This window comes from Ovis canadensis, chromosome 3 (assembly GCF_042477335.2).
Source record: "Ovis canadensis isolate MfBH-ARS-UI-01 breed Bighorn chromosome 3, ARS-UI_OviCan_v2, whole genome shotgun sequence".
NCBI lineage: Eukaryota > Metazoa > Chordata > Mammalia > Artiodactyla > Bovidae > Ovis > Ovis canadensis.
Genome location: NC_091247.1, coordinates 211,321,194 through 211,347,380, shown reverse-complemented (window position 1 = coordinate 211,347,380; position 26,187 = coordinate 211,321,194). Strand labels below are relative to the sequence as shown.

At 38.7% G+C, this 26,187-nt stretch overlaps 1 protein-coding gene across 8 annotated transcripts; it reads right to left on the bottom strand.

Moving 5' to 3' along the window:
* Positions 1-3,489: 3,489 nt before the first annotated feature.
* Positions 3,490-24,979, bottom strand: LOC138437821 (C-type lectin domain family 2 member D11-like). 8 transcript variants are annotated; one of them, XM_069585753.1, is made up of 8 exons: positions 24,848-24,979; positions 19,331-19,810; positions 15,066-15,672; positions 14,515-14,690; positions 9,836-9,997; positions 6,015-6,190; positions 5,338-5,444; positions 3,490-3,879 (listed from the first exon to the last, which is right to left on the bottom strand). In XM_069585753.1, the coding sequence occupies exons 4-8, from the start codon at positions 14,564-14,566 to the stop codon at positions 3,759-3,761; spliced, it is 618 nt and encodes a 205-aa protein (XP_069441854.1). In that variant the 5' UTR covers positions 14,567-14,690; positions 15,066-15,672; positions 19,331-19,810; positions 24,848-24,979; the 3' UTR covers positions 3,490-3,758. The 8 variants fall into 8 exon arrangements, with proteins under 8 accessions (XP_069441854.1, XP_069441856.1, XP_069441858.1 ...); XM_069585755.1 differs by having other exon boundaries at positions 19,390-19,810; XM_069585757.1 differs by having other exon boundaries at positions 15,104-15,672; positions 19,390-19,810.
* Between the last annotated feature and the right edge of the window lie 1,208 nt (positions 24,980-26,187).

Below are 26,187 nucleotides of genomic sequence, written 5' to 3'. Positions count from 1 at the left end.
AAATAGAACTTTGTTAAAATAAGATAATGTTGACTCATGAGTATGAAACATCAGAGCTCAAGAAAAAAAACATATTTTTACAAAGAGAATATGTTGAGGAACTCTGTTACCCTGGGACTATAGGAAAATTAGATTGCTTTGACCATGTTTGATATAAGCGATTGCTCTGAAAAAAAAAAAAAAATAGGTAACCTAGGTAACCTGGTCACCTTATCTTGTGACCAGAAAGTTGATGCCAAACAAAACAAAAAAGAATGTGTTGAGAAAATGCAAATACCTGAATAAATACCAAAATAAGCCTGTTTCAATGAGATTAAAATGCATTTAATGAATTGGTGTCTATCAATAATTACATATTTTTTGTTATGAAAACGTTCCACTTTTCAGCAGCAAAAAAATAAGTGTTAGTCTCTCAGTCATGGCCAACTCATTGCAACCCCATGGACTGCAGCCTGCCAATCTCCTCTGTCCATGGAAGTCTCCAGGTGAGAATTCTGGAGTGGGTTGGTATTCCCTTCTCTGGGGGATCTTTCAACCCAAGAATTGAACCCTACTCTCCTGCATTGCAAGCTGATTCTTTACCATAGCTCCCTCTGAACACAGAAAAGACCTCCTCTCCCACCAAAGGTGGATGATGATACCAAGCCCTGGTAGAACTCTGGGCAGGACGATGGGTCTCAGCTTAGTAGGCCCCCTACCTTGCTAAAGCCACATTGGAAGCAGTGACAAAACTCAGAGTCTTAACTTCTGTCTTCTTGGGAAAGCTCACAAATTCTCAGTCGTGCTTTCTTCCCATAAACCCATCTGTGTCATCCCTACACACGTTGATTGAGTGTATGTGTGGGTTAAGTACTGGTCCAGAGAAGCCTTGACCAACAACAGAACTAGAGTCCCAGCCCACAGTCCCAAAATCTGACAGCAAGAACAACAACAAAAACCATCTAATTTAATTAAAACATGAGGAGAGGAAATGAATAGACATTTTTATAAAGAAGATATACAGACAGCAAGCAGGAACATGAAAAGATGTTCTACATCACTAATCATCAGAGACAAAAATCAAAGCTACAATGTTAGATTGGACATTATCAAAAAGACAAGAGACAAGTTTTGGGAGGAATGTGTAGAAAAGGGAACACTTGTGCAGTGCTGGTAAAGATTTAAATTGGTAAGCCACTATGGAAAACATTATGGAATTTCCTGAAAAAATTTAAAATAGAACTATCATATGACCAAGCAATTTCCTCAACATCTTATAGCTCCTTCCACACACTATTATAGTTTTACTTTATTATTGCATACTATTTCACTTTATGGTCATATCAATTTTGCTTAGCAGCACTTCTATTGATTTATATTATGTTTTTTGTAGTTATAAATTCTATAAATTTACATCTTTAATGAATATGAATAAATCTTATGAATAAATGAATAAGTATATAAATAAATACATTTTAAAAGGTTAAGGTGTTTAATGTTACATCTTTAGACAAAGCTGAGCAGACTGTTCATTCTTTTTGATGCCTCCTGTGAGCCTGTCAAACACCTGTGATTCCAAATTGTCCAGCCAAGGAAGCAAAGGAAATAGAATGCATTTTGCATTCTTCCTGTCCCCTGTCCCCTTAAGTCAGTTTGCTTTGTAAGGAATTAATTTCTTATGACAGTCAGGGTTCTCCAGGAAAACAGAACTAATAGAATGTGTGGAAGATTTACTTTGAAGAATTGGTTCATTTGATTATGTTGTTGTTTAGCCACTATGTTGTAAATGACTCTTTGAGACCCCATGGACTGTAGCCTGCCAGTCTCTTCTGTCCATGAGATTTCACAGGCAAGAATACTGGAAGGGGTAGCCATTTCCTTCTTCAGGGGATCGTCCCAGCCCAGAAATGCAACTCATCTCTCCTACATTACAGGCACCTCTTTACTGCTGAGCCATCAGGGAAGCCCCTAAACATATAAACATATAATATTTATACATATATGGAAAATTAATAATACAAGATTGCATAAAATTACACTAAGAAACTAACAAGGAAGACAAATATCATATGATATCACTTACATGTAAAATCTAAAAAAAAGGCTACAAATGAACTTTTAAAACAGAAATAGTGTCACAGATATCGAAAACAAGTTAAAACCGGGTGTAAGGAGTCAGGAGAAATGGAAGTACATAGACAGGATATGTTATAAGTTAGTATTTTCTACTTTTGTAGACTCATGAGTACAGTGTAGTTAATGCTGTAAAAATTTAAAACATTTTGTTTATCAAACTCAATCATATATTCTGAGATTGGGTATCACATGGCTAATGGGTAGAAGTAACTAACTATTTGTGATTTAATTAGAGGGGAAGCAGGATTTTAAAATCCAATAAAGGGTAAAAGATTGGTATACAAAATACCAAAACCAAAATATTGGTTTATAGGGATAACATTTAGTTAGCACACTCTAACTTATAACATAAACACCGAGAATTGAAGTGTACGAAGCATTTTTTCAGTGTTTCTAATGTTTTAAAATATAGAGTCTATAATAAATATTATTCTTAGTTAATTTTTGGGGGGAGGGGTTGCTTGGATCTTACTGGCAGCATGAGGAATCTATATGGGTTGTGGTATGTGGAATCCTGTTGTTGTTGTTGTTGTTTTTTTTTTCCTTGCCAGTTTCTGTGATGTCTTTCTTTCTTCTTTCCTGCTTTTTGTGGTAAGATTTTTTTTTTAAATTGGAGTAAAATCTCACATGCATCAACCAAAGATTCTACATGCTGTACAGCTGATTCACTTTGTTATAGAGCATGTGGAATTTTTAGTTGCTGCAAGTGGGAACTTTTGGCTGAGACAAGCCTGGGGAATCTTATAGTTTAAGCATGCAGGATCCAGCTCCCTGATCAGGGATCGAACCCAGGCCTCCTGCATTGGGAGCAGAGTCTTAGCCACTGGACAACCAGGTAAGTCCCTAGTCTTGGGAGTTTTAAAAATTACTCTATATATGTGTCTTTTTTTTTTAATTTAATGAATTAGTTAATTTTGGGCTGCACTGGGGCTTCCTTGTTTTGCACTTTCTCTAATTGCAGAGAGTGAGGGCTACTCTTCACTGCAATGCATAGTCTTCTCATTGCAGTGGCTTCTCATTGCAGTGCCTTCTCATGTTGCAGAGGACAGATTCTTGGACACTTGGGCTACGATAGTTGCAGCTCATGGACTCTAGAATCCAGGCTCAGTATTGTGGCACATGGGCTTAGCTGTTCTGTGGCATGTGAAATCTTCCTGGACCAGTGATCGAACACATGTTCCTTGAATTTGCAGGCAGATGCTTATCCACCGTGCCACCAGGGAAGTCCAAAACAATTTTCCCCATACATTTGTAACTGATCCAAGAGAATTTCAACTATGTTAACCAATTAATAACATCAGTGATTAAAATGACTTTGCCTGGCTTCAGTTATAGTTATTTTTATAGTCCCATGTGTGCAAAGAAAGCACTGTCTGTATATAAAAAGAGGCGTTTATTCATATTGACTGGCTTCAAAACATAAATATCAACTCATATTATATAACACCTATTTAATTTAGAACCATGCTTTTCCAAATCCCTGTATCATTCAATTATAGCTTGTCTCCTTGCTGTTAACAACACTATAAATGAATGTTGGTGATATTTTTGGAAGAGCAAGCAATAGAGCAGCAACTGTTCATAATTTATAATGCATCTCTTGGAGATGGTGTGTGAAATTCCCTAAAAAGGACTTGAAGAATTTAAGGACATGGAGACATTATTTGTTTGCTGCAAATCCATTTTCTATCTGTATAACTTCTGGCACTGCTAACTCCAAGGTCATTCAGATAGCCACAGGTTGCATCTCCTGTGATGGCAAACCTAAAACCAAGCACAAAAATGTTAAAAAAAGCATAGGCTGGACATCTACATTCATTCCTCCTCTGTATGCTTCAGCACCCCCACTTCAGTTACTGTTAATGTGAACAAGAGAAAAGTGAAAATCTGTTGTTCATAAGTCTTCTGAGTAAATATATACCATTTCTGTATTTAGTTCCTTTTGTATTCTCAAAGTCTCTGCTGGAGTATCAGAAGATTATCACCATCCATCCCAAATCCAGCTATGTTGTTGACTAGGTATTTAACTAGTGCTTGCTGTGGTAGCCAAGTGAACTGTTGCCATGGATGGTGATAGACAAAAATTTCACATATTGAGATATAGGGATGTCATTCTGGTTTATATATCAATTTAATGCTATTTAAAACAACCTGTTTGTGGCCTATCAAGCATATGTTATACTTCTGCTTTAATTATTAAAGAAAAGGATACATTGACCAGAAGTAAAAATGTCCATGTTGGAAATAAAGATTAAATGTCCCTCTTCTTGAGACATCAGTGCTGGTCTCCTTTGGTGCTAAGACTCCCTTCCCAGGAGCTAGGGCCATACTGATCCACTGTGTATGTGCTGGTCTATTCTTTTTTTTTTTTTTTCCTAGGGGAAACCTCAAAGAAATGTAACCCCGACTTGTTTAATGTTCTCTGTTCTGACAAGATGTAAAACTGGGCTAGAAACCCTGTTTCTCTGGAGCAGTTTCTCTGAGTAATCTAGGAAATGGTCTAGTTTAGTCCTCAACTTGGTTGAAAAAACATTTTCTATTATTATTATTGATCATTTATTGATCTATTATTGATTATTTTCATTTCCAGTGGCCTTGAGTGAAGAATATTTTCAGTGCTCTCCTGACCTGTTTCATACATGTGTGAAAATAAAGTGTTTACTTACTAGTAAAATCTTAAAAGGGTTTAGTTTTGATTAAGGGAAGTGACTGTGCCCTTATATTCTATCTGCTCCAATGTAATGATTACATTCAAAACATCCCCACTGAAGCGCTCACAATCCAAGGAATGTTACTAAGTTCCTCCCAGAGATCATTTAGGGAGGATTTCCACTGGTTCCCTGACAACCTTCCTTTTAAGAATGAACTTAGCAAATGAAAGAGTGGACTGAGGCTCTATGGATATCAATCCTTAGTGGCTTTCCAAGACTGTAGGACCCTCGTGTGCCTCAGCTTTTCTCTCTGCCTTTTAAGTAGGGAATTAGCACAGTTTAAGTCAGTGGGTAAAAGTGGAAGGACTACATCCAAAGTTATCGTCATGATAAAGGTTTCAACTGAAATCATATTAGTTTTTCCAAAGGTGCAACTAATAAATGGAAGAGCATACAAAGGATTTCTATTTCTTAATTCATGACCTTTATGATATTAAATTTATTTTCTCATAAACACAATTCATACCCAAAATCACACATAAATACAATAGAAGAAAGTCTATAAACTTACGAGGCATTATATTTAGAGTTGTCTGTCCATTGCCAAACATGATGTGATGATTCTCTATGAAGGCCAATCCAATGGTCAAAAGGGCCTTTGTATCTTATCAGGAAGTTCTATTATAAAACACAGAAAGTGAAAACATATGTCTCCTTCATTTTACCCTTGAGTCCTCTTCCCCTTGACCTTCTCTATTTAAATGGCAGCCTAAATAATTGATAAGTTTAGAATCTGGTGGGAGACTAGTCTCCAGTTCTCAGCTTAAGTCACTCAAATATCTCTGATCCTAAATTACATTAAAGTGACCACACATCCCAGCTTGACTGAGAAAGTTCCAGGTTATAACTGCGGCACCAACATATTATTAATATTGTCATTTTCACTCCCCCAAATGTCCTGATTTGGATGATAAATTACATGTTACCATATTTCTTTGTACAATGGGAACAATACTTTTATTTAAAGGTTAACTATGAGGATACAAGAGAGAATGTGTCCAAATTGTCTCACAGCATTCCAGACAGAGAACATACTCAAGAAATATCAGGCACTAATATGCACTCCAGATCCCCAAGTCTGCCTGGAATGGGATCCTTCCTCTTCTTTCAGCTGTCACCCTATGCAGCCTATAGACTTCTCAGAGGCTAAATATTTAACAAAGAACATGATCCCCAAATATTTCTTACCAGCTCGTCCTTAGTTTCAAACTGAGCAAGGACAGCTTCCAATGAAGTACAGAATGTCTGACTGAATGTCCAATTCCTTGTGTCTTCCGAAAAATAAAAACATTTACTTCCAAATCCTATCCATCCTTTTAAGCAGGGGACATGCAGAACATGTGAGTCCAGCTCTCTCCTTCTCACTAGAAGTTGGACAAACACAGTGAATATAACAAATTTTCTCATCCCTTTCCTCTATTTTTCCACTTTCCATCCCGAGGTCAGTCTTTTTCTCTTTACATATGTATGTATACACACATATATACACACATATGCATATATGTTGTACAGCATATATGTGTGAAAGTCACTCAGTCATGTCTGAATATGCAGTCGATGGAATTCTCCAGGCCATTGGATCTTCCCAACCCAGGGATAGAAGCCAGGTCTGCTGCACTGCAGGCAGATTCTTTACCGTCTGAGCCACCAGGGAAATTCCAAAATGAGGGGTTTGAAGAAAAACATGATCTAATATCAACTAGACTCTTGTGCTTTTATGATTTTTGGAAATAGCATTTTGCTTTTCTTCACATCCAAACAGGAACTATTTTCAATTGGTAGACAGATTTTTAGAAATGCCTTCCATGCCCAAATGTGTTTGCTTTTCCCAATAAATAGCTTTCCATTATATGTATTTTAGTAGCATTTATTACATAATTTCCCTCATCATCATATTTTCCTTCCAGAAAGACATTCTCAAATGCCTGGCTATGTAATAAATACCCTCTATGGATGCTGCCCAATTCTCGGTTATTTGCAGAACTGCTGAGCTATAATGCATTGCCAACTAGTATTACTAATGCCTCTTAGGATGCTACTAGCCATAATGATTTATAAAGCACTAACTGCTAGTCAATATTTGGAAATTTGTTTGCATTTCACTGCTTCCCCAAACAACAGTCTTTTCTAAGATCATTTTCTTCTTTTGGTTTCTTGGAGAATGCAATATTGAGATATGTGATCATTTGCTGAGTGCAAGCTAGCAGTAGTTGCTTTCCCTAAATGATTTTATTAGATTGAGAATTGCCTTGGAACAAAATGTACTACAGAAACTAATATATGAATAAATGCATATATATTTTATATGGTGAACTTTTACCCAAGGTCAGTCTTGAAGTATGTATTGTACATTCAATTGTTGCCTCCTGGAGTCATCACTAACAGTCTTATTTCAGGTACAAAAGCCATCAGTACAAAAAAATAGTCTTATCTCAGGTACAAAAGTTGATCTTCAAGAAGAGAATCTGTGTACCTCACTTCCCAGGGGTCCATGGCCACTGATTGTTATGAAGAAATCAATTTCTGTAGCATTTAATTTCTGTAGTACTCTTTCCAAGCATCATACGGATTTCCCTTTCCCCGCAGCCTCTTTATATCAGTCCCTCTTACTCTTGACAAAAGAAAGGTAAATTCCTTACCTTTCCTAGATTTTACTATGCTGCATTTCTTAAGGGTATAAAACCTTCTAGTTGACAAAATATAGCATAGTCCAAATACTGATTCTAGTACCAAAAATATGATATAGGGTTTCCAGAAGTTTTTTGTTTCATGTGAATTTCTGTCAAATATGTGTAAAAATATATGGGCCCTGATTAGATACTCTGTAACCAGCAAGATGTTTTTGGTTCATAATCTCGCTTTTCCTCTCTTAGCCAACCTAATAAGAAATACTGTTGACTCAACTTTCAGAATAAACAGATTCTGATACCCTGTCCCACCTCCACTGTTATCACCAGGGCCAAGCCACTGTCCTATCTGGTGTGGTGCCGGAGGCCAGCGTGAGGAACTTCACCCATGGCAAAGGTCATGAGGAAGGAGGCTTGGCATACGCAAAGGCCTCAGGAACCCCCTGTTCCTGAGCATCTACCCCCAAAACCAGAGTCTATCTACTGTACTGTTTCATGCTCTCGCCTACATCTCTGACTTTATAGGGGGCTGTTTCCCACCAGTTCTCTTGGAGAAGGAGTAAACATGCAGCTCCAAGTTAATAAAAATTCCTGGGCATGACAAGAGTGTTTCAGCTTACGGACTCCTCTGAAGGTTATCTAGCTCACCTGTATAGGTTCGTCTGGCCACATGTGATTGTTTACAGCCTCCCAATCTGAGAGGCAGGAGATTTTTAGACTTACTAAAGGCAAATTCTTTGGGGAAATTGTCAGTATAGTGGGTTGGTTAAGAATTATATTGGTGAAGGGTTTTTCATTTGTTGTACCAATAATTACTGCTAATTCCCTGCCCTGGGCATGACAAGGGTGTCTCAGGTCAAACCTCTCTGCTGACAGACTAGCTTGTGTGACAGGATTATCCATACTCCTGCCACTACCCACATGATTGTTTACTACCTCTCAACCATAAACAGCACAGAGAGTTTTGGAGTATTTTGAGAGTCTTAATTAGCATAGGGCTTTTCTCATTGTTGGGTCAATGATTGCCGCCAGGCCTCCATATCCTTAGGTACCTGGGAATATATTAATCAATGTATTTGGAATATAGAAAAGGAAATATAGTGGTTTTTAAGGTTAGCAATACTAGACTTTTTGAGTTAATGAATTTTCTCTTTTGTAATAGATCGCTGTACTTTGTTATAAATCATTGTGTCCTTGCTATGTAAAAATGTAACTTTATCACTATCTTAAGACTAAATAGATCTTAAGGGGAGATTGGTATTCCATGTGAACCAAGTTATTCAGCCTCTTTTTCTCTGCTAATTTTCTAATCCCTCTCTATCTGTAATTAAATAAGTTATTTCTAAGGATGCCGACTCCGTCCCCACCTTCGAATTCCCTGGATCCACCAGGGCTGGACCCCAGCAGTGTGGATTTCAACAGCTTTGTCCTAGTAGCTGTTCCTATGTCTAAATTTTCTTCTAACAATCTGTTCTCAATGTAATAGTCAAAATGATTATTCTACAATGAAATTCAGATCATGACATTCCTCTCCTACAAGTTTTCTTTTCTAGTTCCTCCCCATTGCACTCAGAACAAAATCCAAAATCTTTAACTGACTCATAATGCTGTGACCCCCCAGCCCATTACTCTTCTTCCTCCTCACCTTGCTTCAGCTGAAGAAGCCTCCTTGCTGTTCGTCAAACCTATCAGGAGATTCCTCCTTTCATTCTACTTGTCCCCACCATCTGGAATACTTTCCTCACATAGCCAATGGCTCCTTCATCTCCTTCAATAGTTTGCTGAAAAGTCATCCTCTCAAGAAGGCTTGCCCTAGACACTTGTACTCCTTGAATGAATGAGTGAAAGTTGCTCAGTTATGTCCGACTCTTTGCGACCCCAAGAACTATACAGTCCATGGAATTCTCCAGGTCAGAATACTGGAGAGGGTAGCAGTTCTCTTCTCCAGGCGATCTTCCCAACCCAGGGATCAAACCCAGGTCTCCCACCCTGAAGGCGGATTCTTTACCAGCTGAGCCACAGGGAAGCCCAAGAATACTGGAGTGGGTAGCCTTTCCCTTTTCCAGCAGATCTTCCAGACCCAGGAATTGAACTGGGGTCTCCTGCATTGCAGGTGGATTCTTCACCACCTAAGCTTCCAGGAAAGCCCCTTGTACTCCTCACCCTGTTACTTTTTATTATAGTATCTGTGTCTTCCTGATAGAATAGGAGTTCACTGGCATGGGGATTTGTGTGTGTGTGTGTTTGTGCATGTTTTGTTCATGGTATACCATACGTGAAGCACTTCACACAGTGCCTGGTTCATAATGGAGCTCAATAAACATTTATTGACTATATAAAAGTGCAAAGAACATTGTGAAGTTTAGAGAACACACAACTTACCTGGGAAAAGAGGATAAAATAGCATTAGATTTGCAGCTAGAGATGCAATGAAGATGAAACGATAAAACTTGGCAGAAGTTACAAAAGATATAATTGCTAGGCATATCCTTTGGAGTATTCGTCCCGATTGGCTCAGCAGATAAAGAATTTGGAGTAATTTACCTGTAAATGCAAATGTCAGAATCTCAATCTCATGGACATATTAGGAAGAAAAACTTGACTTGATTTAACAAAGAATCAACCTGTAAAGTCAGCTGTACCTCACCTCTCCTATTGCCAACTGTCTTCACAAGAGATCAAAGTCCACAAATGATGGCCATGACCCAAAGGGGACCAGAGTAAGAGAAACTGAGTTTTTCCCCCTAGAGAATCTTCCAGTAATTGGAAGAAGAGCTAGGGAAATAGCAAGAAACAAAAAGAGTAGAAATCAGGATGAAAAAAAAATCCAGATTTACCTCCTCAAATGAGAAATCTGGTTAGAAGTTCTGAGAAGAGCATTAGAAAATTAATCAATGTAATTCATCATATTAACAGAATAAGAGAAGAGAAAGGATATGATCATCTCAATAAGTATAGACAAAATATGTGAAAAACATAATATTCATCCAAGATAACAAATCCCAACAAATTAGGAATTGAAGGACATAAACCGATACTTGTCATTTGCAGAAATAGTACAGCTAATATGATATTTAATGGTGAAAAAGTGAACCTCTTCCACCAAAGGTCACGAACAAGGAAAGGATGTCTGCTCTCACCAATCCAATTTAACATTTTACTAGAGGTTCCAACCAGTCCATTCTGAAGGAGATCAACCCTGGGATTTCTTTGGAGGGAATGATGCTGAAGCTGAAACTCCAGTACTTTGGCCACCTCATGCGAAGTGTTGACTCATTGAAAAAGACTCTGATGCTGGGAGGGATTGGGGGCAGGAGAAGAAGGGGACGACAGAGGATGAGATGGCTAGATGGCATCACGGACTCGATGGACGTGAGTCTGAGTGAACTCCGGGAGATGGTGATGGACAGGGATGCCTGGCATGCTGCGATTCATGGGGTCGCAAAGAGTAGGACACGACTGAGCGACTGAACTGAACTGAACTCTATTAGTGCTAATGAGGCAAGAAAAGTAAATAAAAGGCATAAAGATTAGAAAGAAGTCAAAGTGTTTCTAGAAGTCACATCCACTCACCTCCAAGTAGAAATATCAATTTGAAAATTATCGGCACATAAAAATACCTTCCCCAGAGCCAAGGATTCCAGGCACACCTACTCCCTGCCTCATCCCAGCTCCTTGTACTCCAGCAATTCCAGGCAGATAATGCAGCCTCAGAGAGCTTCCACCCAGGGCTTCCTGTGGGCTCCTAGGAGTCCAGGCGCCTGTCTCCCCCCTGCACCTGCCAACTCCAGCAGTTCCAGGTGGGGCTCCTGTGACACTTGGCTCCTGATGAACTCTTTAGGACCAGGCTCCCAAAACCCTTCCCTCAGGACTAGGCAGTCCAGAAAAGAGAGAGAGCCATTCCTCTTGGGAAAAGGGAGGGGGAGGGTAAAACAGCACCTGACTTCACTACACATCCCAGATCTGCTTTCCCCAGCATCACATTAGGCTTGACTCTGCAGCCTTACGTAACTCCCTGCAGGCTCCCACAAACCCAGGACCCCTCACCGCAGTGCTTGCCAGCTCCAATGACCCAAGAGACACCAGGCTCCTGGCAGGCTCCTGGGAACCCAGGCCTCCTTTCACCCCAAGGACTTCTGGCAAAGAATATGGCCCTGAATGTGGTGTAGAACAGTGGGCAGGCCCTGGAGATCAGACTCTCAGACTTTGCTTTGTGTCTACCTTCTCTTTATCGCCCTGCAAATGTTTATTCACCCAACTTCCCCTTTTTTCATGTCCATGTCAATGACATTCTGCCCCTCTGCAACCCAAGCCACCACCCCCAACATCTTTTGTCTTTAGCTGGAGACGGTATTTCATGTGAGGTTTTTGGCCATTTTGATCAGTTACTCAGATTTCCTGAATCTGTCCCATGTATATTTGTTAGCCAACTTTTCTTTTATTTTCTCCTGTTATCTATGTCAAATCAATTGAATTCTTAAACCAACCAGAAAAGCAAAGGAAAATTTCTTCTCACTCTCCTATGGTTTGTCTCTTCTTGTCTCCCTCTAAATTTAAATGCCTTATATTATACTCCAAAAGAAAAAAAAAAAAAAAAACAACCCACCAATTTATTAATTTGAAAAATAGTTAGGGATTATCTCACAGAAGAACAGAGAAATGAATCATAATACTGGTCTATTGGTTTTAACTTTAGTTTTATGTTCTAGAAAACCTAGTTAACTTACAAGAACAGTTTAAATTAAAAAAAAAAATGGCTTTCACACTTGCACTGCTCAAATAGTTTCAGCTACATAAGCCCTTGGCTTAGCTAGTAAACATTAAATCTCTTCAAGAACTTTCTTTTTGATTAAGCATGAATCCTGTGTTTTAGGAAATTCAATATCGTCTTGTCCTTGATTAAAAAAAAAAAATTCAGAGAAAGGGAGAAGGAAAGAAAGATGGAAATGCACGTTTTTACCAGGAAATAGATGTTCAGTAAAAGGTATTCTTTCTGCTGGGCTGAAGTACAAACATGCATGAGCTATACTCTTTCTCTTTCTCATCAAATTTCTTATAAACTAAAAATGTTAAAGGATTTTCTGGTGGATGGCTTTAGCATCCTATTTCCAAACCCACACATTTGTTTTCTAAATTATAAAGTAGGATATTTATATCAATATTCCCAGTTTGGGGGCAATGCTTTTTTTAGTCAATAATTATTCATGGTTTTATTAAACAAAAGTCTCTTTAGGGAACAGGAGAAGGAAATGGCAACCCACTCCAGTGTTCTTGCCTGGAGAATCCCAGGGAAGGGGGAGCCTGGTGGGCTGCCGTCTATGGGGTCGCATAGGTTTGGACACAACTGAAGTGACTTAGCAGCAGCAGCAGCAGCAAGAAATTAATTCTCAGCTAATATCAACTGGGGAGAGTAGAAGGAGGTTATAATTATTTTTTGTAATGCAGGGATGTTGATAATAACAACATTAACCATATAAATATTATATTTCAACAAATGCTTTTAATAATCAATCACTATGTTGTATTACTACTGATGCTCTCACTAAATCAAAACTGTTATACTTATGGCTGATTCATGTTGATTTTTGGCAGAAATCAACACAATATTTTAAAGCAATTATCCTTTGAAAAATAAATAAATTTTTAAAAATTGTTTGACTAAAATGGTTAAGTTTAAAAGATGCTCATATTTTTTATGTTCACTACTGAAAATCTCTGGTAAGACACATTACATAAACTACTTTGGTATCGTACTCTAAACAGGATGACATAAAGCTTGGCCATAAAGATCCACTGGAATCAAAGAAATGGAGAAAGAGAGAGAGAGAAAACACAGAAGTATAGCAGACCCCGAGACATAAAGGGGAAGAGAGACAGAGAGGGAGAGACAAGAGAAAATTATCTGGACACAAAATGGGCCTCAATAGATTTTAGCTGAAACATTTAATGATCTCACTGAAAAATCACATTTACCCTTTACCCCAAAAGGAAACTTTGCAGGGCATTTTTGTCACCAAGGGAAGGAAAGTACACTTTTGTATTTACTTGGAATTTTTTTGAATAAAATTGACTTTTATTCCTATTTCTTTCAGAAAAAGTGACAGTATCATTCAAGGCCCAGATGAAAAGTAACTTCACAATAATGCCATCACCAACTCCCTGCTGCTGCTGCTGCTGCTGCTGCTGCTGCTGCTGCTGCTGCTGCTGCTGCTGCTGCTGCTGCTGCTGCTGCTAAGTCACTTCAGTCATGTCCGTCTCTGCGAGACCCCAGAGACGGCAGCCCACCAGGCTTCCCCGTCCCTGGGATTCTCCAGGCAAGAACACTGGAGTGGGCCACCAACTCCCTAAGTTTCACTTCTCACACTAATCACATCAAGTTATAGTAACTCATTTGTCTGTCCCTGAGATGATGAAGCCCTGAAATCAGGGTCTAAATGTAGTTTGTCTTTGTAGCTCTATGCCTAACAAATAACAGGCTCTAAACATGTGATTACTAGATTCAATCACACTGCAGCATAGGTGTCATAGTTAATTTTTTAAAGCATATATATGTATTTATTCTTTTAAAAATTCTTTTTTCATTTAGATTGTTACATAATATTGAACACAGCTCCCTGTGCTATACAGTAGTTTTGGGCAACTTTTACAACTAGTATATGTATTACCAAATGTTGGTGTTTGTTTACCATTACTCTGAGATATAATCATCGGTTATTTAATATTGTAATGTGACTTGCCAGAGTGCAAATTGCCAGCAACCTGGGGAAAATATAAAGACTAATAAAATAAACCCAAAGAGCATTTTTCTATTAACCTCCTGTAACGTAATTGATGTGAAATATTTAAATAGCATAAACAGTAGCATAATAATTGAGATAACACTTACCTGCCCTCTCAGCCACTTCTAGACCTTCAAACCATCTCTCCTTCTACAGAGTGAATTGTGAAGTACTGATACTCCTGAAGTGCAATTTCTATCTTGTCAGTAGTCAGTGGAATAAGTATTATTTCCCTCCCCAGCCCCCATTTTACTTTGTCAAAGTTTATCAATTTTCACTTACCAGATCGCCCCTCTTCCACGTTTTCTCCGGAGGTAGGGTCTCTCTGAAACATTTTCTCTCTGTCGCCATCATAGTAATGTCTCTATTTAATCAAGAGCATATCACACTGTTTCATAAGTAGTTGCAAAAATAGAAAGTCAGAAGTGAAAGCAGTAAACTCCCATCCAGTAAGTGAGCTGCAACAAGATAAGTCAAGTTCACAAGAGCTTTAGATTTATAAAATGCAAAGTGCTTTTAACTTAAAAAATCTACTCCACAAATTTCTTTTCCCTGTCAAAATGGAATAACGTGGAGCAGATTTATTTTCCTGCCTGAATCAACTAAAAAGATTAAATAAAATGTGCAGAAAAAATTCCTTTCTATCACTGGGTACCAATAAATGAAAGGTAGTGATCCTTTGGTGAGAACTGCAGTTGCTTCGGTTTACTTCACAGACATAGATTTGTTAGTCACTCAGTCAGTTCAGATGCTTAGTCATGTCTGACTGTTTGTGACCCCATGAACTCCAGCACACCAGGCCTCCCTGTCCATCACTAACTCCCAGAGTTTACCCAAACTCATGTCCATTGAGTAGGTGATGCCATCTAACCATCTCATCCTCTGTCGTCCCCTTCTCCTCCTGCCTTCCATCTTTCCCAACATCAGGGTCTTTTCAAAAGAGTCAGTTCTTCACATCAGGTGGCCAAAATATTGGAGTTTCAGCTTTAACATCAGTCCTTCCAATGAACATCCAGGACTGATCTCCTTTAGGATGCACTGGTTGGATCTCCTTGCAGTCCAAGGGACTCTCAAGAGTCTTCTCCAACACCACAGTTCAAAAGCATCAATTCTTCAGTGCTCAGCTTTCTTCACAGTCCAACTCTCACATCCATATATGACCACTGGAAAAACCATAGCCTTGACTAGATGGACCTTTATTGACAAAGTAATGTTTCTGCTTTTTAATATGCTGTCTAGGTTGGTCAAAACTTTCCTTCCAAGGAGTAACTGTCTTTTAATTTCATGGCTGCAATCCCCATCTGCAGTGATTTTGGAGTGCCCCCCCCACCCCCCAAATAAAGTCAGCTACTGTTTCCACTGTTTCCCCATCTATTTGCCATGAAGTGATGAGACCGGATGCCATGATCTGAATGTTGAGCTTTAAAAAGGTTACCATATCTGGAAAAAAAAAAGAAAAGGTTATCGTATCTGGTTGAATTCACAGAATCACTGAATAAAATAGCTGAGATTTGTACACAAATTTGTTTCTGTGCTACAGTCCTTTTTAACCTAAAGTTATACTGCCTCCCAGTGGTATAAACTTATATTCACAGGCACCTGTAAATAAATAGTTACATATTTCCATTCTTACGCATTTGGAAATACTGAAGATCTATTTACTTGTTTACTAGCAAAGTAATTTTTCCTGCATACCAAGGATGCTTTTTTTTAATATTTACATCTCTTTGAATCTGTATAATTTTATGCTTAAGACACACAATAAGTTACTTATATGAAATTTAACGTATATAGTGTATATGTTGTCCAAGTCATTATATCCTCAGTTCAGTTCAGTTCAGTCGCTCAGTCATGCCCAACGCTTTGCAACTCCATGAATTGCACCACGCCAGGCTTCCCTGCCCATCACCAACTCCCGGAGTTCACTCAGACTCACGTATATCGAGTTGGTGATGCCATCCAACCATCTTATCCTCTGTCGTCCCCTTCTTCTCCTGCCCCCAATCCCTCCCAGCATCAGAGTCTTTTCCTATGAGTCACCTCTTCGCATGAGGTGGCCAAAGTACTGGATTTCAGCTTTAGCATCATTCCTTCTAAAGAAATCGCAGGGCTGATCTCCTTCAGAATGGACTGGTTGGATCTCCTTGCAGTCCAAGGGACTCTCAAGAGTCTTCTCCAACAGGACAGTTCAAAAGCATCAATTCTTTGGCACTCAGCTTTCTTCACAGTCCAACTCTCACATCCTTACATGACTACTGGAAAAACCATAGCCTTGGCTAGATGGACGTTTGTTGTCAAAGTAATGTCTCTGCTTTTCAATATGCTGTCTAGGTTGGTCACAACTTTCCTTCCAAGGAGTAAGCATCTTTTAGTTTCATGGCTGCAATCACCATCTGTAATGATTTTGGAGTCCCCTAAAATAAAGTCTGACACTGTTTCCCCATCTATTTCCCATGAAGTGATGGGACCAGATGCCATGATCTTCATTTTCTGAATGTTGAGCTTTAAGTCAACTTTTTCACTCTCCTCTTTCACTTTCATCAAGAGGCTTTTTAGGTCCTCTTCACTTTCTGCCATAAGGGTGGTGTCATCTGCATATCTGAGGTTATTGATATTTCTCCTGGCAATCTTGATTCCAGCTTGTGCTTCTTCCAGCCCAGCGTTTCTCATGATGTACTCTTCATAGAAGTTAAATAAGCAGGGTGACAATATACAGCCTTGACATACTCCTTTTCCTATTTGGAACCAGTCTGTTGCTCCATGTCCAGTTCTAACTGTTGCTTCCTGACCTGCATAGAGGTTTGTCAAGAGGCAGGTAAGGTGGTCTGGTATTCCCATCTTTCTCAGAATTTCCCACAGTTTACTGTGATCCACACAGTCAAAGGGTTTGGCATAGTCAATAAAGCAGAAATACATGTTTTTCTGGAACTCTCTTGCTTTTTTGATGATCCAGCGGATGTTTGCAATTTGATCTCTGGTTCCTCTGCCTTTTGTAAAATCAGCTTGAACATCGGAAGTCCACAGTTCACATATTGCTGAAGCCTAGCTTGGAGAATTTTGAGCATTACTTTACTAACGTGTGAGATGAGTGCAATTGTGCGGTAGTTTGAGCATTCTTTGGCATTGCCTTTCTTTGGGATTGGAATGAAAACTGAACTTTTCCTGTCCTGTGGCCACTGCTGAGTTTTCCACATTTGCTGACATATTGAGTGCAGCACTTTCACAGCATCATCTTTCAGGATTTTAAATAGCTCTACTGGAATTCCATCAGATCCACTAGCTTTGTTCGTAGTGATGCTTTCTAAGGCCCACTTGACTTCACATTCCAAGATGTCTGGCTCTAGATGAGTGATCACACCATTGTGATTATCCGGGTCATGAAGATCCTTTTTGTACAGTTCTTCTGTGTATTCTGGCCATCTCTTCTTAATTTCTTCTGCTTCTGTTAGGTCCATACCATTTCTGTCCTTATGGAGCCCATCTTTGCATGAAATGCTCCCTTGATATCTCTAATTTTCTTGAAGAGATCTCTAGTCTTTCCCATTCTGTTCTTTTCCTCTATTTCTTTGCATTGGTCATTGAAGAAGGCTTTCTTATCTCTTCTTGCGATTCTTTGGAACTGCTTTCTGATGCTTATATCTTTCCTTTTCTCCTTGGCTTTTCATTTCTCTTCTTTTCACAGCTATTTGTAAGGCTTTCCCAGACAGCCATTTTGCTTTTTTGCGTTTCTTTTCCATGGGGATGGTCTTCATCCCTGTCTCCTGTACAATGTCACAAACCTCAGTCCATAGTTCATCAGGCACTCTATTTATCAGATCTAGGCCCTTAAATCTATTTCTCACTTCCACTGTATAATCATAAGGGATTTGATTTAGGTCATACCTGAATGGTCTAGCAGTTTTCCCTGCTTCCTTTAATTTCAGTCTGAATTTGGTAATAAGGAGTTCATGATCTGAGCCACAGTCAGGTCCTGGTCTTGTTTTTGCTGACTGTATAGAGCTTCTCCATCTTTTGCTGCAGAGAATATAATCAATCTGATTTCGGTGTTGACCATATGGTGATGTCCATGTGTAGAGTCTTCTCTTGTGTTGTTGGAAGAGGTGTTTGCTATGACCAGTGCATTACCTTGGCAAAACTCTATTAGTCTTTGCCCTGCTTCATTCTGCATTCCAAGGCCAAATTTGCCTGTTACTCCAGGTGTTTCTTGACTTCCTACTTTTGCATTCCAGTCCTCTATAATGAAAAGGACATCTTTTTGGGGTGTTAGTTCTAAAAGGTCTTGTAGGTCTTCATAGAGCTGTTCAACTTCAGCTTCTTCAGCGTTAGTGGTTGGGGCATAGACTTGGATAACTGTGATATTGAATGGTTTGCCTTGGAGATGAACAGAGATCATTCTGTCATTTTTGAGATTGCATCCAAGTACTGCATTTCAGACTCTTTTGTTGACCATGATGGCTACTCCATTTCTTCAGAGGGATTCCTGCCCACAGTAATAGATATAATGGTCATCTGAGTTAAATTCACCCATTCCAGTCCATTTTAGTTCGCTGATTCCTAGAATGTCGATGTTCACTCTTGTCATCTCCTGTTTGACCACTTCCAATTTGCCTTGATTCATGGACCTGACATTCCAGGTTGCCATGCAATATTGCTCTTTACAGCATTGGACCTTGCTTCTATCACCAGTCACATCCACAGGGGGTATTGTTTTTGCTCTGGCTCCATCTCTTCATTCTTTCAGGAGTTATTTCTCCACTGACCTCCAGTAGCATATTGGGCACCTACTGACCTGGGGTGTACTTCTTTCAGTATCCTATCATTTTGCTTTTTCATACTGTTCACAGGGTTCTCAAGGCAAGAATACTGAAGTGGCTTGCCATTCCCTTCTCCAGTGCACCACATTCTGTCAGACCTCTCTACCTTGACCCACCTGTCTTGGGTTGCCCCGCAGGCATGGCTTAGTTTCATTGAGTTAGACAAGGCTGTCGTCCTAGTGTTACTAGATTGACTAGATCTAATTTCTGTGAGTATGGCTTCAGTGTGTCTGCCTTCTGATGCCCTCTTGCAACACCTACCATCTTACTTGGGTTTCTCTTACCTTGGGTGTGGGGTATCTCTTCACAGCTGCTCCAGCAAAGCACAGCCGCTTCTCCTTACCTTGGATGAGGGGTATCTCCTCCCGACGCCCTTCCTGACCTTCATCATGGGATGGCTCCTCTAGGCCCTCCTGCGCCTGGCAGCCACGGGGTTGTTTGTTCCTCCCAGCCCCCGCCCCTGGTCTTGGGCATGGGATTGCTCCTCCCGGTCACTGCTCTGGCCTCGGGGGCCACCCCTGGCCTTGGATGCGGGGTGGCTCCTCTCGGCCGTCGCCCCTGACCTCGGACGTGGGGTGGTTCCTCCCGGCCGCCATCCCTGGCCTCGGGCGCAGGGTATCTCCTCCCGGCTGTCGCCCCTGACCTTGGATGCAGGATATCTCCTCTCGGCCATTCCTGCGCCATTGCAGCCTGGCACTCTAGGCCGCTGTCTCTGACCTCGAACATGGGGTGGCTCTCGGCCGCACTGAGTGTGCCACCACCACCTGCAGTGAGTGAAGTGAAAGTCACTCTGTCGTGTCTGACTCTTGTGGCCCCATGGACTATATAGTCCATGGAATTCTCTAGGACAGAATACTGTAGTGGGTTGGCTTTCCCTTCTACAGGGCTCTTCCCAACCCAGGGATTCAATCCAGGTCTCCTGCATTGCAGGTGGATTCTTTACCAGCTGAGCCACAAGGGAAGCCTTTAGAACTGCTGTGCAATAGGATAGTCATTAATCACTTTTGAGTATTAAAATTTAAATCAATTATAATTAAATAAAAATTTTAAATCTAGCCATATTTCAAGTGCTCACCAGCTCCAGGTGGCTAGTGGCTACAATTATGGCTGCACTGATGTGGAATATTTCCACCACTGTAGAAAGTTGATTCAAAGGTGCTGACCTAGAATAAAAATAATAGCTTTCTTCCAGATGTTGAGCAAAAGGAACTCCAGCTAACTTGCTTTTAAACAATGAACCATATATAGCTCAATCCATTTTATAGTAATTAGAAACATTAACCTTCTTCAGTATGTGTGCTTGTGAAATGTATAGACGTTAAGATCCAAGTGAAGAAAGACTGTGCAATGAATCTGTGGGATTAATATTTTTCATAGTTTTCTTTCACCATCTTTTGATGTCCAAAGACTCTGTAGTACTGTGTGTGTGTGTGTGTTAGTCGCTCAGTCCTGACACCTCTGCAATCCCACAGACTGTTAAGATCCAACTGAAGCAAGACTGTACAATGACTTTGTAGGATTAGGAATTTTCAGAATTTTCTTTCACTATCTTTGATATCCAAAGATTCTGTAGTATTTCTTCTTTTTTATTTCTAATATTATTGATTTGTGTCTTCTCTCTATTTTCCTCAGTTCACTTGAGGTTTATCAATTTTATTTATTTCTTCTGAAGAACCAGCTTTGCTTTGTAGAGGCTTATCAACTTTATTGATCTTTTTCAAGGAGCCACCTTTCGATTTCATTGATCGTCCCTATTGATATCTACTGTTCAATTTCGTTTCTTTTCACTTTGCATTTCCCTTCTTTTTCTGGTTTACTATGGTTAAAGCTTAAATATTTGTTTTTAGATATTTATTCTTTTTGAATATATGCATTCAATGTAGTAAACTTTCCTCTAAACACTTATTTTACTCTATGTCACAAATTCTGAAGTTATATTTTCATTTAGTTAAAAATATTTTCAAAAGTTTCTTGAAATGTCCTCTTTGACTCATATATTGTTTAGAAATATGTTGTTAAATCTCCTGTATTTAGGATTTTCTAGTTATATTTCTATGTAGCCATCTGATTCTGGTTTAATTCCACTATGGCCTGAGCACATACATTATCTGATTTCTATTCTTTTAATTTTTTAAGCTATAATTTTTCTGAATGTGGTCTAACATGGCAAATATTCAACATAACCTCAAGACAAATGTATATTCTGCTGTCATTAAATAAAGTAGCTTATACATGTCAATTATTTTACATACAGTTGATTGATGGTGCTGTTAGTACAACTGTGTTGTGATTTTCTGCTAGATGGGTCTGCCCATTTCTGACAGAGGGTTACAGAAGTCTTCAGCTATAATAGTGAATTCACCTGTCTCTCCTAGCAGTTCTATCAGGTTCTACCTTACATCTTGACACTGTTGTTAGGTTCATATACAAAAGAACTGTCTTCTTGGAGAATTAATTGTTTTATGGTTATGTAATGTCCTTCTTTTTCTCTGATAAGTTTTCTTGTTTAGAAGTTGCTCTGTGTGAAATTAATATAGTGTAGCTACTCCAGCTTTCTTTTGATTAGTATTCAAAAGGAATATCTTTCTCCATCCATTTCCTTTTTCTTTGACTACATATATCTTCATCTTTAAAGTGGATTTTTTGCAGAAAATACAAAACTGCATCTTGTTTTTGTTTCACTCTGACGATTTCTTTTAGCTGGTCTATTTAAACCATTGACGTGAAGATGATTATTTAAACAGATGAATTAATGTCTGACATGTATGTAAATGTTTTCTATTTGTTGCTATTGTTCTTTGTTTCCATTTTCTCTTCTACTTCTTCAGCCTTACGTAGTTTTAGCTGGGCAGCTTAGATTATTGCATTTTCTCCCCTATCTTGTATCCATTGCACTTCTTTCTTTAAAAAAAATATTTTTAGTGATTGCCCTGATGCTTGTAACACAAAATTACAACTAGCTCAAATATGTTTTCAATTAATACTGTAAACCTCAAACGAGTAGTGCAATATCTTACAATATCAAAATAATCCTAGTTATACTCTTGTCCATTACATCGTTACTGCCATTCATTCCACTTATGCATAAACTACAAGAACCTAATCAGTCATTATTTTGATCAAGCTGTTACCAGTGTGATCAATTAAGAATAGGAAAGATACATTTTAAATTTTCTCATTTATTCCTCAAAGTAGATCCTAGTTTCTGACTTGGATCACTTTCCTTACCTCTTTCTGTTCTTTCCTTATTTTAACATTCTTACAAGGAAGGTCTCCTGGCTACAAATTCCCTGAAGGTTTTTATTCTGGAAAAAATCTTTATTTCCCCTTCACTTTGAAGGGGATTTCAGAGAATATAGAATTCTAGGTTGGTAATTTTTTTTTCCTCTCAACAATTTGAACATTTCACTACACTCTGCTTGTTTACCTGGCTTCTTAGATAACAAAAGGTGGCAAGGTAACTTTTTTTCTTCTTGCTTCTTTCCAAACCTTTTCTCAATTTTTGTTTGACTTTCTGCAATTTGACTATGATATACCCAGATGTATTTGATGGAGGTGTGTGTGTGTGCGCGTGCGCACAGATTTATGCTGCTTGGTTTTCTCCGAGCTTCCTAGATCTGTGCTTTAGTGTCTGATATTAATTTGGGGTAAATTCTCAGTCACTGTTTCTTAAAATATTGCTTCCACTTCTTTCTTCTCCTTTTGGTGTCCGCATTACATGTTGTACTTTTTGTAATTACCCCACAATTCTTGGAGATTGTTTTGGGTTTTCTTTTCTTTCTTTTCAGTTGTTTTCTTTTAACTTTTCAGTTTTGGATGTTTCTGTTTCTCTTTCCTAAACTCAGAGAGTCTCTCCTTAGTCTAATCTTTTAATGAGACCATCAGACACTCCTTATCTTTGTAAGTGTTTTTGATTCTCTGACATTTATTTTTCCTTTCTTATAATTTCTATGTTCTCCTTACACTACCTATTTATTCTTCATGGTGTCCATATTTTGCATTGGAGTCCTTAGCATGTCAGTCATAGTTTTAAAAAAGTTTCCAGTGTGATGATTACAATATTTCTGCCATATCTAAGCTCTGATACTTTTCAAACTGTGCTTAACTTTTTGTTTTTGTTTCCTGTGCTTAATCATGTATGACCCTCTGCAGTGCCATGGGCTATAGCCTACCAGGCTCCTCTACCCATGAAAGTTTTCAGGCAAGAATACTGGAGCAGGGTGCCATTGCCTACCTCAGGGGATCTTCCCCACCCAGGATTGAAACTGCATCTCTTGCATCTCCTGCACTGGCAGGGGGATTCTTTACCACTAGCACCACCTGGGTGACTGAAAACTGTGTTATAAAAAATATATTTGATCTTTACCTCTGATTCCTGGCAAAGAGCTTCAAAAATCATAATTTTTTTCCATTTCTTAAGTCATAGAAGAAATAACTTTGTTATGCTAGTGATCACTCATTGTGAAGGTTCTGTATAGTTTCAAGGGAGTGTCTGGCCACCAGAAAAACCACCACCATGTGATTAGAGGGTAGCAAATTCCTGCACCTCCCCTGTCCATAGACACATGAGCTGTGCTGCCTACACCCAACTCTAATGTACCAAAGACACTGAGACCTAAACTCTTCATAGAATAACATTGCCCACATTCCACACTGGCCTTTGGTTGATTCACTTGCAAGAAATATCCAAATAACACTACAAGGGCTCTGAAAACTGAACTGGAACCAGAACCAACAGAAAGCCTGAACCTAGCCAAAGTGATTGTCTGCTCAAACCAAAAATTTGGATATATTCCAGACATTTAAACAAAGAGTCTCCTAACAAAATATTTATTAAAAATGTCCAGAAGACAATCCAAAACTATTCAGCATATTAGCAGCCATGAGAATTTGGACTTGTATGGGGAAAGGCAATCAACAGAAGCTGTGCTGACGTGACACAGATGTTGGAATTACCTAGAAAATATTTCAAGCAGCTATTATAAAGATACCCAATTTACCAAAGGAATGAAGAAATAAATGAAGTCATTTAACAAGAATTAGAAACCATGTTTTTCCTCCTCTGAATTGCCTTCTATCTAAATTGACTGCTACTTTTATCAAGGATAAGGAAAATTTTCCCATCCTAAATTATAACACCCCAATTTTCTCCAACAGGTAAAAGTCACTTTTTTCACTTAATAGGTCATCAAACAAAATCTTAATAGATGATTTTTAATTTCAATCTCATATATATGTATGTATATGTATATGTTCACATACACACACACATATATATAAACACACACATTTTTCTTTTTATACGGCGTCTAATGGAAGATATTTTATTTGAATGTTCTCTTAAATTTTTATCTGGAATTGTTCACTTTTTTAAATTGGTAAATTTTTTTTACTTGCCTTTTAATATTTTCTCTCCTGTGAGCCTCCCTGATAAGTTTTATACTTTATTTCATAATAATAATATGCTGCATCTGTGTAACACTTTACAGTATGTATTTTTCCCAGTGAAATTAATCACTCTATTGTCAGTCATAAGCTTTACCTATTTCCATTCTCTTGTCTCTTTCTCTTAATATTTCCTTTCCATTACCTGTGAGAACAAGAATTTCCATATCTGCTTATTTTTATACAAATTATAAACACATTTAAAATTTTATAAATTATATCATTCTTTCAAGGTCTCTCATCCTTGAAACCTGTACCTGTGAACCACTTTTCCTGTGTAGATACTAGAGCCTTATCAGTAGCATTATTTTATTACCTCAGTCCTCACCCTCATTCCTTACAGCCCAAATTCTTACCTCTTTTCACAATCCACACAGTTGGAAAGCATCTTTCTCTACCATATTTATATCATGCATTTTACCTCCAGCTCTTATTAGAGAGCTAAGACCAGAGGCAACCGTTTGAGGTCGGAACTTCCTGAGTAACTGAAAAAGTCAAGCTAAGCTAATTTGGGTAGTGAAAGAGTCACACAGTGAACCACACATTTTTAGTCAGAAGGCCACTTGCCACAGACACACAGAGAAGACTGGGCTTTGTATGAATGTTTAAAAAGACAAGGAAGCTATTTCATGAATAATACTTTAATTACAAGACAGTGGATTTCAAACCAATCACCATGATAAGTCCAGTTACGACATGTCAGCTTGCAAATATATTACACAGTTATTGACTCTATTCCCTGCACTGTACGTTTCATACTTACAACTCATTTATTTTGTAACTGGAGGTTTTGGTTTCTCACTCTTCCTCTTTCTTTCTCTCTGCTCCCCCCACTCCTTCCTGGCAAACACATATTTGTTCTTTGCATCTATAACTATATATATACAGTATAAAAGTGTTGAACTGCTATATTGAACATTTGAAGTTAATTTTGTAAATCTACTATTCTTTAGTAAGGAAGAAAAGGAAATGGTCCTCAAGAGGACATGGGAGTTATTTACTGAAGCAAGTTCACTGGATACAGCAATAAAGACAAGAGTGACATGGTGAGGGCTGCTTTTACTCACTTTTGTCGAGTGATAGACAAAACTAGATTTGACTGTACTGAAATGCTGAGAGAATGTATTTTCCTTAAAATACATTTCCTGAAAGAAGCAGTGGACATTCTAGGTTATGCTTGTATCTGAATAAGATGAAACATAGAAATGAAAAGAAGCTGATATTGATAATGGTGCCAAAACTCTGCTTGTGTTCTCTGGTGCCATATAGAAACATAGAGACAGGTTTTGGGTGAAGTAGAAAAGAGTAACTTTTATTGTGCTGTCAGGCAAAGAGGGCCACAGAGGGCTAATGCACTCAAGACTGTGTGACCCACCCGGGAGTGGGCTAGTGAGCAGTTTTACAGTGTTCAAGGAGCAATGTGTGATCAACTCATGGACAATTCTTGGATTGGTTGGCATCAAGGTCAAGTTTCAAGCATCATCAATTTTCCAGTTTCAATCAGTCTAGAGTCTATGCAATATGATCAGCAGGTTTCATTTGGAGCGGGTCTGCTTCTTGTAAAAATAACTTAGCAATGTGTGTCATTCTTTAATATATCTCAGAGAAATAGGAGTTCAGTGATTCTGCTATGTGGTTGAATTCTAATCTAAAGAGTTGCCAGTTCCCCAGCCCAATAGCTAGTCTTTATTTCTAC